This window comes from Octodon degus, unplaced genomic scaffold (assembly GCF_000260255.1).
Source record: "Octodon degus isolate 3935 unplaced genomic scaffold, OctDeg1.0 scaffold00089, whole genome shotgun sequence".
NCBI classification, from domain to species: Eukaryota; Metazoa; Chordata; class Mammalia; order Rodentia; family Octodontidae; genus Octodon; species Octodon degus.
In genome coordinates, this window is record NW_004524665.1 from 1,323,229 (window position 1) to 1,335,642 (window position 12,414).

The following is a 12,414-nucleotide window of genomic DNA, read 5'->3' on the forward strand; positions in this document are numbered from 1 at the left end:
GTGTGTGTGTGGCCAGCTCAGCCCACCAGGGGGCGGGGCTGGCTGGCATGTGGGGCTGGGGGATTGAACCGTGGTCCCTATGCTTTGCTTAGCTTAGCTTGTTCTAAGTAGATGCTTTAGACTACTGAGCCATCTCACCAGCTCCAGTCAACTAAGTTTATTAATGTGTAAAACACTAAGGATGTAGGCTAAGCAGCATTAGCACTTAGGACAATCTATAAATTTTTCTGCTAGTGGTCTATTAACCAACTGAAAGCACAGAAACATTACAATACTAGGATCATACAGAGGCATTCTGAGTCAAATAAAGAATCTTCTATGCTGGCACAAAGTGTCACGCATACACAACCACAGGCAAAATAAGTTCTGAGCACCAACAGTGTATGTACCTCGAGACTGGGAGTGGTGGCACATGCCTATAATCTCATCACTTGGGAGACTGAAAACAGGAGAATCTCTACAAGTCTGACCTATGTAGTGAGACCCTATAGACCCTGTCCTAAAAAAAAAAAACAACAAAAAAACAAAAAAACAAAAAACCAACAGTGTACATACCTCCAACAGGCAATCTCGGGCTACCAGTCACAAACTGGAGAAACAACCTCTGCTGCTCATTATCAAAACCACTAAGAATTTCAAACAAGAACTTTACAGCTCGGCTATAACAAAAAGAAAACATACCAAAATTACTTCATCATGTTTTTAATAGTATTTAATCTCCGACCTATAATTCTTGATGATTAAGATTGCCAATTTTCAGTACAGTTACGTGTGGAACTTCCATTACAACACACTGTGAAGTGAAATCTATTGTTTGGGTTTTAATGCTGCCGTACAAATGGAGCAATGGCTGCTGTAGTGAGTCTGGGTTAAGTACCACACAGATATTTCTGCTCTACTCCAACCCAGCACTGGGTAGTAGGGTTGCAATGTACAATGGGCAACAGTAAGGGAATAAGCCTGTATTTCTTCTCCTCATCATGTTTTCACAGAAATACTTGAAAACCTGGGTCTTGCACTATAGTTTTGAGAGAAATAGGCCAAAGTATCAGTAAACATCTCTTCCTGACCTCCAAGTTGTTAACTCAACTACAAAGCCAACAGGCCCGTGGCTCACCTATCATGGGTGTAACCGTGATCAGGCCTACAGCACTCCATCAGCGTCTTTGCATCCCAAGTGTCTGCTTTACTGCCACACAAGAGCTGGTCCAGCTTTCATTGGAATAAAAAGAAAAAATTACTAAAGAAATATCCATCTAGCTAAGTGCAAACAAAGTTTAGATGCACAAAGGGAAAGTATTATTTTCAAGACCCAAACCTGCTTGCTGCCCTGAACCTCTCATGGACTACTCTTGTCTAATAACATATTTACATAGTCCATTTCCTTGTTAAACATACATTTATAGACACTTTGCCACTTGTAGGGACTGGATTCTACAGAAACCTTTAATTTCAAATAAGACATAAGGGATAGATAGAGCCTGCATTCTGGTCTTGCTTTCCATTACTTCAGATGCTTTCAATCAATCTGCTTCTAACCCGAGATATTTCATAAATCCTGGCTTTCAGACACACAACAGTGTATAGGCCAACACATATACTACAAAGCTCAAGTGGTGCCTAGCACAAGGGTACGGTTTTATACTTTATAAAAAACACAAGTCTAAGCCTCATGATGCTATGAGGCCAACCTAGATGATATAGAATGAACATTAAAAAGCAAGAAATATTTATGTCCTTAGAAAATGCAACATCAGTTTCAAATTAAAATATTTCCTCCATCTGGTTAACTGTCCATTTGTGGAATGATGTATGCTCTGAGAAAACCTAACTCAGGAAAAATGAAGTTTAGTATCTACTACGTGTTACTGTTTAATTTTCATTATCCTACAAGGTAAGAGGTAACCCAATGTTACCAACAGCAGTCATGTCAGATGCAGTGGCCTGGATATGGTTATGCAGCTAAGTAAGGAGAACCACCATTCCAGGGTCACATTTGCTGCTTTCAAGTCCAGGTGACATGCAGTACAGAAAATATCAAGCATACCACTTGCTTATGCAGGAAGAGGAAGAGGACATCAAAACTGTAGTTGAGATTAAAATGCTAAGATGTTCAAGAACTGCAGATTGAATCAGGAACAAAATATATACAATAATAGTAGTATTAACAAAAGCAAAATAAACCAAAAAAGTGTCCAAATTGGAGAATTTTAACTTGTTCTAGGGCCCTTCTGCAACATCTCACTATTAGTAATTTTTGCAGATTCAAGTAAAGATGGCTGACGTACAGAAGCCCACAGACAGAAATCTAGTTTTTCCACTCTCAGTACTCTCCACATACACTTTAGAGCATTTGCAACATTTTCGTAAAATTTCACGGACTACTTAGGTCAAGACGCAGTATTTCCTGTAACCAAGAAGTTCACTTAGAAGTAAACCCTCGTCAGGGTTAATGCACTGTTAGCTGCAGCTGCACCAGCAGAGAAGCTACACTCGCCCATCACACCTGTCCCATCTCCTTCCCCATGTCTCTGGGGGCTGAGGGGAGGGAACAGCTTCACTGCTTAGGGATTTCTTTGTCTTATCTGTCCTCTGCCCCCACCCCAGCCCCATTATTTGGAATATAGAAAAACATCCCACTAAGATAATTACAGGTACAGAATCAGATATAAGCTACTCACTTCCTCTGGGTAGAAGTACTGAAGATGACTGAGTGGGAAAACGGATTCAAATCCATCTCTGAACGAGTCAAACTGCCTAGAAACGCCTTCATTTAGTGCCCAGAAGATAACCAACTGCAAGAAAAGTTTTTTTAATTATCGCAAGAGTTCAATTCTTTTCACCACTTAGTATGTAGCAAAGTACAATAAAACAGTCTTCTAGGTTCATTTTTTAAGAACAAACAGTGTTTTTAGGTCTCTGAACTTTCTGTTAGAAAATTCTATCAGTAGAAGGTCACAGAGGTCAACCTCTAATTGGAAGAGACTTGGCCAATAAACTGTTTATACATGCATTTATATTTAGCCAATCAAAATTCATTTATGCAAAACACCCTCAAAAGAGCAAATTATTCACCTTATCTGGAAGAAGTTAATGAGAGAACTACCCCCTCTGCCCCCACCCCAGCCCCATTATTTGGAATATAGACAAAATGTTATTGAGACTTATGGATAACATTTCAATATTCAAATGTGGCAACTGTTAAGGGTTTTTAATGTAAAATGTTTAGTTCCAAAATCCTGTGAAATTCTGAGAACCCCAGTTTCTTGCAGTGTGCACCTCCTCTTAAGACAGGAAAGTCTAGATATTTGGGCACCAAATGTGAAGGGTATAAGGAAGCCACTCTAACTGGTGCCACATTATCTAGTCATCAGTGGCCTGTGCTATCGACTAGGCCTAGAAACAGAAAACATATTCAAATTAAGTACAAGCAGTGTAACAGACTACTTTCAGAGAAATAATTTGGATGTTAACTCATAATGAAAACTACCTTTTACAAAGTGCCAAAACCAAAAATGGGTGTATGAGTAAATAGTTCTTCTAAATATTAAAAGAATTAATTTATACATCACAGAAATGTTAGAGAACAGGAGATCTTAGCTATGATTTGATCTATCTTCTTTTATTCCTGGAACATGAAGAAACTAGAACTTTTCCTGAGACTCTACATGAAGTCCCAAGGCAAGATAATGGGAAAGTGAAGCTGAAATGTGGATGGCTATGGTCTTTTTAGAAAATTACATATATATATATATTTTAAAAAATCTGTATTCTAATTTGAATCCAATGTTCCTTCTTTCCAACGTCAGGATGAACCAAAACAAATTTTTCAAACATTGTAAGTAAAAAGGCTTATAAAGGTCTTAATTTAAAATAAAACTGGGGTTCAATTTAAAGAGAATTTCTTAGAATTTTGCAAATACAGTCAAAGCATAATTTGAGAGGTCCACTCCATAAACGCATGTGTACACGTATGTGCTGGAGCTGATTATGGCATGCTTGAGGGTTTGCAGAAAGGGCAGAAACACAGTCTGGTAAGAACATAAACAAGGGCTCATTTCACTGATTCCTGCTCTTAAACTAAGAAAATGTGGTGTTACTACATATGATTGAAACTTAATAGTTCATGTAGGTGTCTAAGGGCAGAGAAAAGTGGCCTTCCCGAGCAGCCTGTCGGTACACAAGGCCTCAAGCCGCAGTCTATGCACGCAGAAGCTAGGTGTCCTCACCCATGCATTACAGAATTCCAGAATGCAACAGGTGGAGTCCTACGCTCCACAGCCAAGCTGAACCCCCCAAAGGCATGCAAGTACGTACTCTCAGGTACTCCTCTAAATTGTGGATAGTGACTGGAATATCCTTCCCTCCTTTCTTCAGTTCAATGTTGGGGAATCCTGGCAGTGTGAAATCCAATCCCAGATCTTCCACTGAGCAGCCATTCATGGTCAGGGTTTCTAATGCATACTGCAGACTCTCTTTGGTCTTTTAGAAGTAAAAAGAGGGAAACTGTCAAGTTCAAGAGTTTACTCAAGGTTATACTTTTGTGTTTGTAGAAATAAAAGATAATCCCAAATACAGTAGATTTCTTTTAGCTCTTATTTATCATTTATTTTGGTCATGCTTGATACATGAACAAGTCACCGAGATCACCAAGGAAATAAAAACTTCAGAATCCAACCAATTTTGTACAAGCAAACAGAACTGTCATAGTGCCCACCACAATGAAATGCTGCTGCTTGCTTTGTCTGCATAATGGCTGATTTTAGGAGTGTGAGCCCTACAATGACACAACTATTTTTATGTATTTGGTACAGGGTTCTCACTACACAGCTTAGACTCATAGTGATCCTCCTGTTTGCATCCTCCCCAGCACTGGGTTTATAGGCATGCGCCACCAAGCCCAGACTCCTTCACCAACTCATCATGCCTGAGGGGCAGAACAGTGAAGCATGCGGGACCAGGGATTGGACTCTGGTCCCTATGCTTGCCAAAGCAGGCCCTTACTCTGCTAAGCCCGAAACACAACTATTTGTAAATTCCAAGCCAATCCTGACAAACCTAATGTACACAGCAATTCAACTGGGAAATTGTATAGATGCTGTGAATGTAGTAATAAAGCTCAGGTCTAAGAATATCCCAGAGATGCTCCATTCAACCTCAGGACTCAGACGTGAAACAGCTTGCAAGAAAGCCCGAAGTAAGCCATCATATTCTGAAGATAAATGTCAAAAATAAATTTTATTACCCACTTTTAAAAATGATTAAGATTTAAAAGGCCTATGTAAAAGTATTTATAGATTATTAGCAGCCAATATGCAGAAATGAAAACAAAGGCATTCCAAACAGAAGTAAAAAGGCTTTCCAAAACTGGTGATGCTGTTTATCAAGTTCCTTCAGGTAAGTGGTCACAGCGCAGAAAAGAACTCATTTAAATTAGGAAGTTCAGGTTAATAAGTTATTTTTTAAAAGAGGAAATGGAAAGCTACCTAGGATTCCACATAATTCAGAATACTAACAAGGTGGCAGTATGTGTGACACTAAGGCAACATGTAGATGGTAGGGACTATGTACACTCTTCCTTCCCCACAAAGCCCATGATAAAGCCTTTATTTCAAACAGCTCATTTGAGGGTCCCCAAAGGGAGGACTGATTGATTTGGTACAGGGTCTTGCTACACTGCTCAGATTCATAGTAACCCTCCTGTGTCAGCCTGCCCAGTGCTAAGATTATAGGCGTGTGCTACCATGCCCGATTTTTGGGGCTGGCACGACAGTGGTACTGGGGTTCTGGAGCTGGTGCGGTATGTGGTACCAGGGATCAAACCTGGTTCCTTGCACTTGCTAGGCAGGCACTTAGACTGCCAAGCTATCTCCCCAGCCCCAAAGGCTTCATTATTTTTACCCAGCAGAGATATTTAAAACAAAACAAAGTAAACTAACTCTGTATTTTAATGTTCATCTACTAGAAAGCTCCTAGAGCTGTCCTCAGACCTCCTGTCAATAAAGTGATCAGTACAATGCTGTTAAGGCTCTTCCCCTACAGGCACTGATAAACATCTTATTTTTTAAAGAACGTACATTACCAAGTGTTATCACTAAGAATCTGTAATATATAACTGATAGTGTGATTGAAAAGTACAATAAGTGTTTAAACAAAAGACTTTATTACATAAAAAGATGCACTACCATTCACCTCTCTGGATTCAAACCCACTTGTGCCATTGTTCTAGCCATTCTCTGGAGTAGTTCAAAGTCCTGTTTTCACTAGTGTCCCTCTTTATATTGATGAGGCTGTCTCAATGTCCTGAATCAATCAAAAAATTTCACCTTTCAGGGTCATCTTGACTGTGGGGAAGAGCCAGAAGTTGCCCAGTAGCAGGTCGCTGAGTAAGGTGGATAAGGAGACACTGTAATGTTTTAAACACCCTGCCCTCCTGCTGCACACTATTTGGTGGCAGCACAAACTGTTCAGTAAAGACACTCAGGAAAGGAGTTCCAGAAGTATTTTGGAAAGTAGCAAGAATGATGCAAAAATTGTGTTCAACATTGGGGGGGGGGGGAGAATGATGATGTTTTTTACTGTATAGTTTTCAAATTTAAACACTCACTGTATATTTGGATCACCACTTGTATATACACATCTTAAAAGGAATTTACTGTTTCTCAGATCTTTCATATTAAAGCTAAACTTTATCTAGCATATTTTCAATGTATTTTTTCAGAATCCAAACTACCAAGTGGAGTCTGAGCCACAACACCTCTGCCTCACCTATAGTCTTTGTAAAACGACAGGGCAGGGTATTTCAGACACCACCCCTTCTGATCTGGTGAAACCTAGTTAATAAAGTAAGTTGAATTCTGTAGTATGGAATCTGTGCTACACATTGTATACTTTTAAGTGATTAACAGGAGCAATAAAAAAGATAGAAGAACAAACATCAAAAGGAAAGTGCCAAGGAGAGCTATAACCACATGCTCTAAGAAAAGCACACCTAACAGAACTTGTGCACTGTGTACAAACGCAGGGTCCAGAGCACATGGCCTGGGCTGAAGGGCAGCTCTCCCCTGCTTGACATGCAGGTTCCTAAGCAGGCTACTCAACCTATCCACCTTCGAGCAACCAACAATACCTAAACCTCGCAGTGCTTTTATGAGGATTAAATGAACAAGTTATGTAAGGCACTTAAAGCAGTGCCATGAGTTAAACTTTTTTCTTTTCCTTCTTTTTTTGGGAGGAGGGTTGAGGGGATACGTGTTATTCCTAAGATGCTATCTTAAACAACGCTATAGCAGTTTAATACTTACAGAGTTAAGCGTTAACCTAAACAGTTCTAAAAGTCCGAAGAAATAGAACTGCATAGAAAAAATGAACTTGTATATGAGTTTCTTGTAATAAACATATTTTTCCATAAAAACATGGAAGATAATGAATATTTTTACATTAGTGTTTGGACGGGATGTCCTGGATGCTTCTTGTGCTGTGGATAACCACTAAGAAGATAACAATGTGCAATGTATTACTTATTGAAAATGTCCTATTAATCAGCTTGGAAAGTGTCTCATTGCTATGTTTCTCAATAAAAAAAAATTTTTTTTTAAAGTGCTTTTACAAATCATTACCGACAAAAGTGCTCTAAAACCCTACTCCTTTACTGCAAGCTTTGGTAACACCTAAAACAGAAAATCAAGCTGGGCGTGGTGGCCTACGCATGTAATCTCTCCATTTGGGAGGCTGGAGGATTGTTGCAATTTGAGGCCAGCCTGGGCTATAAATTTAAGTTCAATCACACAAACCATAGTGAAACCCTGTCTCAAAAAGAGCAAAAAAAGGGCCGGGGAACCTTCTAATACCAGATCAGAGTCACTATTAATCTCAGACTGGGCCAAATGACTTTGCACCTATGGCTGGTATGCACACACAAGTACGCAGTAATGATACAAAGCTCATGACCGCCCGCAAGGTGTAACAAAAAGCCTTGGCATAAATTACCAACAGTGGATCTCTGAGAATAATAGTAAGATTTTAAGAAGCAAATAGATCACTCTTAAATTCAGCTATCTTTTTTTAAAATTTTATTTATTTATGTATGGGTGTGTGGCCAGCTCAGCCCACCAGGGGGCGGGGCTGGCTGGCATGTGGTGCTGGGAGATTGAACCACAGTCCCTGTGCTTTGCTAAGCTTGTTCTAAGTAGGTGCTTTAGACCTACTGGGGAGCCATCTCCCCAGCCCTTTTTTTTTTTTTTTTCTTTTTTTTGGCGGAACCGGGGATTGAACTCAGGTCCTTGTGCTTGCCAGGGAAGCACTTATTCCACTGAGCCATCTCCAGGCCCCCCAGCTCTGATGAGTTTCACTGACTAAAATGCTTACCAAACTCAGTATGATAGAGTATATCTTTACTGATAACCAGGAGGTTTCATTTAAAAGTATATTTTACCTGGAAATCAAGCTGTGTTATTCACTATTCTCTGTCACATCTGATCCACTGTGAAACCGTATGTTTCAGATAGTGTAACAAAAATAGCTAATCTCTCAGAAATGATCAGGAATATAAAAAGCACTGGGTCAAACATAAACACCATAACAAACCTCATTTTTTTAAAAGAGCTGCTGCACGGGACCACCTCGGCTATACCTACCTGGGATTTATCCTGTTCCAGCCTTTTCTTCTGTCTAACAATGTCCTCTAGATGATACACTGATCTAGCTACAACAGGATCGACGTCAAACAAATCGTGCGAAGTCAAGGAAGTTTCTTGCCGCAACATCCACTTGTAAAAGGGTAGGCCCAGGGGCAGGTCCACCTGCAAGAGAGCAGGCAAAGACTCCATCTGTCACAGTGAGCACTGAGTGGCTTCAAAGCTCTAATACTTAATGATTTAAGAGGTCACTTAAAAGGATCAAGTGATTCACAAGAAAGAAATAGTTAAGGAACTGTTCTTCCCATACACAGAATTGATGGCCTCAATTTGCAGCCCTGATCACTGTGAAAAATTTACAAAACTGATGAACCCTACTTAAACACTAACAGTATAAAGGAATTTTTCTATGGTGGAGACATATTAACTCAAGTAAACTCAATTTCACTGTAGTCTGTATTTCTTAATATTCTGAAATGAGATTAAAATGAACTTACTATATTAAAACAGAAAAACAAAATAAATGAAATTTCTAAAATAATTGATAAAAGGTGTATTCTTTAAGTGGAAACGTAAGCTTGTGAATTTGACACCAGATGAAAATGTCTTAACATATACCGACAAAGCATCTCAAAAATGTAAGAAGAGGAAATGAAGAAAAGTCCAGAAATATTCAAACCTCCATGATACTGATTACTTGGGTTATTTTCACAAGAGCACTCTAATAAAATTTATTGAAATTGAGCTACATGCTCAAACTTTCCTACTCAATTAAAAATGTAATGCTCAACACTTTTAAATAATGCTACTCATAATGTTGCCTGATTCTCTGAACCTTGGTCATTCAAGGAGTGGTCCACAGACTTGCAGCCGGGCATCTCCTGGGAGCTATTATAAAAATTGAGTCTTACACAGTCAGCCAGCCTCACCCATGCCCTAGTGAATCAGAGCTAACATTTGTAACAAAATCTCCAAGTAATTCATTCGCACCTTAAAGTTTGAGAAGCAGTGCTTAAAATACAGCATTGAGTGCAGGGAACTAAGGTATTTTCACAGAACATTGTACACCAAAATTGTAGAAAAGCAAACAATCCTAAACTTACCAATCTGAAATCCATGATAGCCTTAGCCATTAATTTTCCTAAGAAGCGAAACTTCATCTTAACCTTTGCGATATGAGCTGGCTTAGCTGTCCTACCAAAGGGAAGCGCAAACAGGCCCTGGAGGTTTTGAATATACTTGGTCCCTTCTTGGCTTCCTGTAAAACGAGCAATTCACCAAACTTCAGATGATAGTTCCAAGCCAAACCAAAACAAAACCCAGTAACTAAGAACATTTAAGAAATTCAGTATTCTCACAATTGGAATGGAGACCACTGAATGAGTCCTCTGGAGGAGGAAGGGCCTCCCATTTGATACACGAAGCAACAAACGCTATGAGAAGTTAAGGGCAAAGAACAGCCCTTTAATAGCAATTAAATATACTTAAGGAGCAACACTAAGGATCTGTTACCTGATCCCAATAACAGAAACTGATTAACTCACAGATTACAATTACCTTTGGGGTTGCTAAGAGTTACTTCTTCACCTCTCCAGAGACCCAAGTCAGCTCTCTGTAGTTCCTGAGATACAAGTGCATAAAACTCCAGTGTAGGCCCAAGACCTGTACCAACCTACAAAAAGAACGAGAGTAAAATAATTTCAAAGAAATTTACACTATAGTATTTTTTCACCTGCCAACTTTTTGGCAATGCAGAGACTAACAGCAACTGTGTATCAGGACATGTAGAGATTATTTTCCTAAGTGCTTTAAATGGACATTGCTTCAGTCCTGATCAACTAGAATGAGAACTAGTAGTGCTTTATTATTTCCTATTCCGTACGCCCAGATGCATAAGGACAGGGGTTAAGAGCTTGCATACTGACAAAAGCAGTGCTGCAGGTTCCTTTCCTCCAGGGAAAAACATGGCAGGATTTGTGTATGGATCTCTTTTTTTCTTTCTCTCTTTGGCAAAATTATCCCAAAACCAATTCAAATATGACCTTCTCAGGAAAAGCTTTCCTATCCATTCTAAGCAATTTGTCTACTTAAGACTTACAGTTTACCTACTTTATTACGGAACTGCAATCTCATTATATGCTTGCATACTTCATGTGAAGCTGTTTTAATCCTCTTATGCCCCCTGTATTGTGTGCATACCAGTAGTAGCCATGTAACAGTAATCTGTTGACTAAGGTAAAAAGAAGGGATGGTCTGAAAGCATGCTGGCACCCACAAGGTTAGCTCAGCCTTATACAGGACACCAGGGCTTCTCCAGGTCCCATGGTGTGCTGGATTTCCCAAGTCTGATCAGGGCACACAGATGAGGGGGCCAAAATTGGGCCATGCCTGAAAGATTCTCATCTGTTAGGTCTAGTTTAGTACCTAAGTGCTGGTATTTTTAAACCAAACTCCACAGGTGACTATGCAGCCTTGAATGAAATCACAAACCACATGACAGAACATGCCCAGGTCCACAGCCATACCACTTTGAAATGTGCTCAATCTCATAAGCTAAGAGTAATCTGTGCCCAAGAGTTGGGCCTGGTTAGTACTTGAAAGGAAGAACATGCCCAGGATAGTACTGACAAGCCTTATCATTCCCTCACAGTGTAGCAAGAAATACCCTACCAGCTTAGACCACGAAGATATGCAGCTAATAAGATCTTACAACAGTTAAGCGGCTAAATCTCACTGTGGCACGTCAAGAAGGACACATTTCACTTACAGAGAATTTGTAAGCAAATGTCCTATTTTACCAGTATTATTTTTATATTTTTTCATCATTATTTTTTAAATGACCTACATCAGTTTAAAAAGATTAGATGTAGTCCACCAAATGTTTACTCTGCCTTTCAGAACTGTGCTGGGCTTAGGCCTGGCAAGTCAACTCCACCCATCAGAGCTGCAGTCACAGGTCTGCAAAAGGGATCTATGCTCAACCCACATGCAATGCTCTAGTAGCAAGCTCACAGCTGTCTTTGGCTCTCCTTCTCCCTCCTCACAATCCAAACTAGCAGTAAACACTGTATGCTCTTATCTTCAAAACACACTATCTTGATTAGTTAGTCCTTGAGATCCTGCTTTCCTTTTACTTGTATTATACCTATTTGTTTTTCTTCTTTTGAGTTCTTATACTAGGGAAACTATACGATATTTACACACGCGTGTCTAGTTTATTTCACTTATGAGTATATGTTCAAGTGGCATCCACTTCAATATAAAGGCTTCAAGTTTATCATTCTTAACAGCTGAATAATACTCCACTGTGTAAAAATACCACATCTTTTTCAACCATTCCTGAGGTGATGGGCATCTTGGTTGTTTCCAAGATTTGGCTATCACAAATTGTGCTGCTATAAACATAGGCACACATATATCACTATGATACGATGTTTTCAGATCATCCGGGAAAATTCCCAGTAGAGGAATAGCTGGTTTAAACGGGATTTCCAGTCCAACTTTTCTAAGGAGTCTCCACACTGATTTCCATAATGGTTGCACCAGTCAACATTCCCACCAGCAGTACAGAAGGGTTCCTTTTCCCCCACAGCCTCTCCGACATTTGTTGTTGGGTGATTTCTTTATGATAGCCATTCTTTCTGGGGTGAGATGATATCGCAGTCAAGCGGAAGACCCTATACTATTATGGGCTACTGGACTCTTTTAGAATATTTTGCTGAGTTTACACACCTATAATATTCAAATAATGGAACTTAACAAAAAAAGGGGATACAGA

General features: G+C 39.6%; 1 protein-coding gene across 29 annotated transcripts in view; it reads right to left on the reverse strand.

Moving 5' to 3' along the window:
• Positions 1–12,414, reverse strand: part of Trip12 (thyroid hormone receptor interactor 12) — a 164,240-nt gene that overhangs the window by 1,045 nt on the left and 150,781 nt on the right. For 28 of the 29 annotated variants that reach the window (XM_023722106.1, XM_023722107.1, XM_023722104.1 and 25 more), the window contains 7 exons: positions 10,194–10,308; positions 9,740–9,894; positions 8,637–8,801; positions 4,318–4,482; positions 2,682–2,795; positions 1,118–1,212; positions 556–659 (listed from right to left, as the gene is read on the reverse strand). In XM_023722106.1, the coding sequence (XP_023577874.1) occupies positions 556–659; positions 1,118–1,212; positions 2,682–2,795; positions 4,318–4,482; positions 8,637–8,801; positions 9,740–9,894; positions 10,194–10,308 (913 nt within the window). Of the gene's footprint in view, positions 1–555; positions 660–1,117; positions 1,213–2,681; positions 2,796–4,317; positions 4,483–8,636; positions 8,802–9,739; positions 9,895–10,193; positions 10,309–12,414 lie in introns of those variants that run through there. The other variant, XR_002822379.1, reaches the window with a different exon arrangement.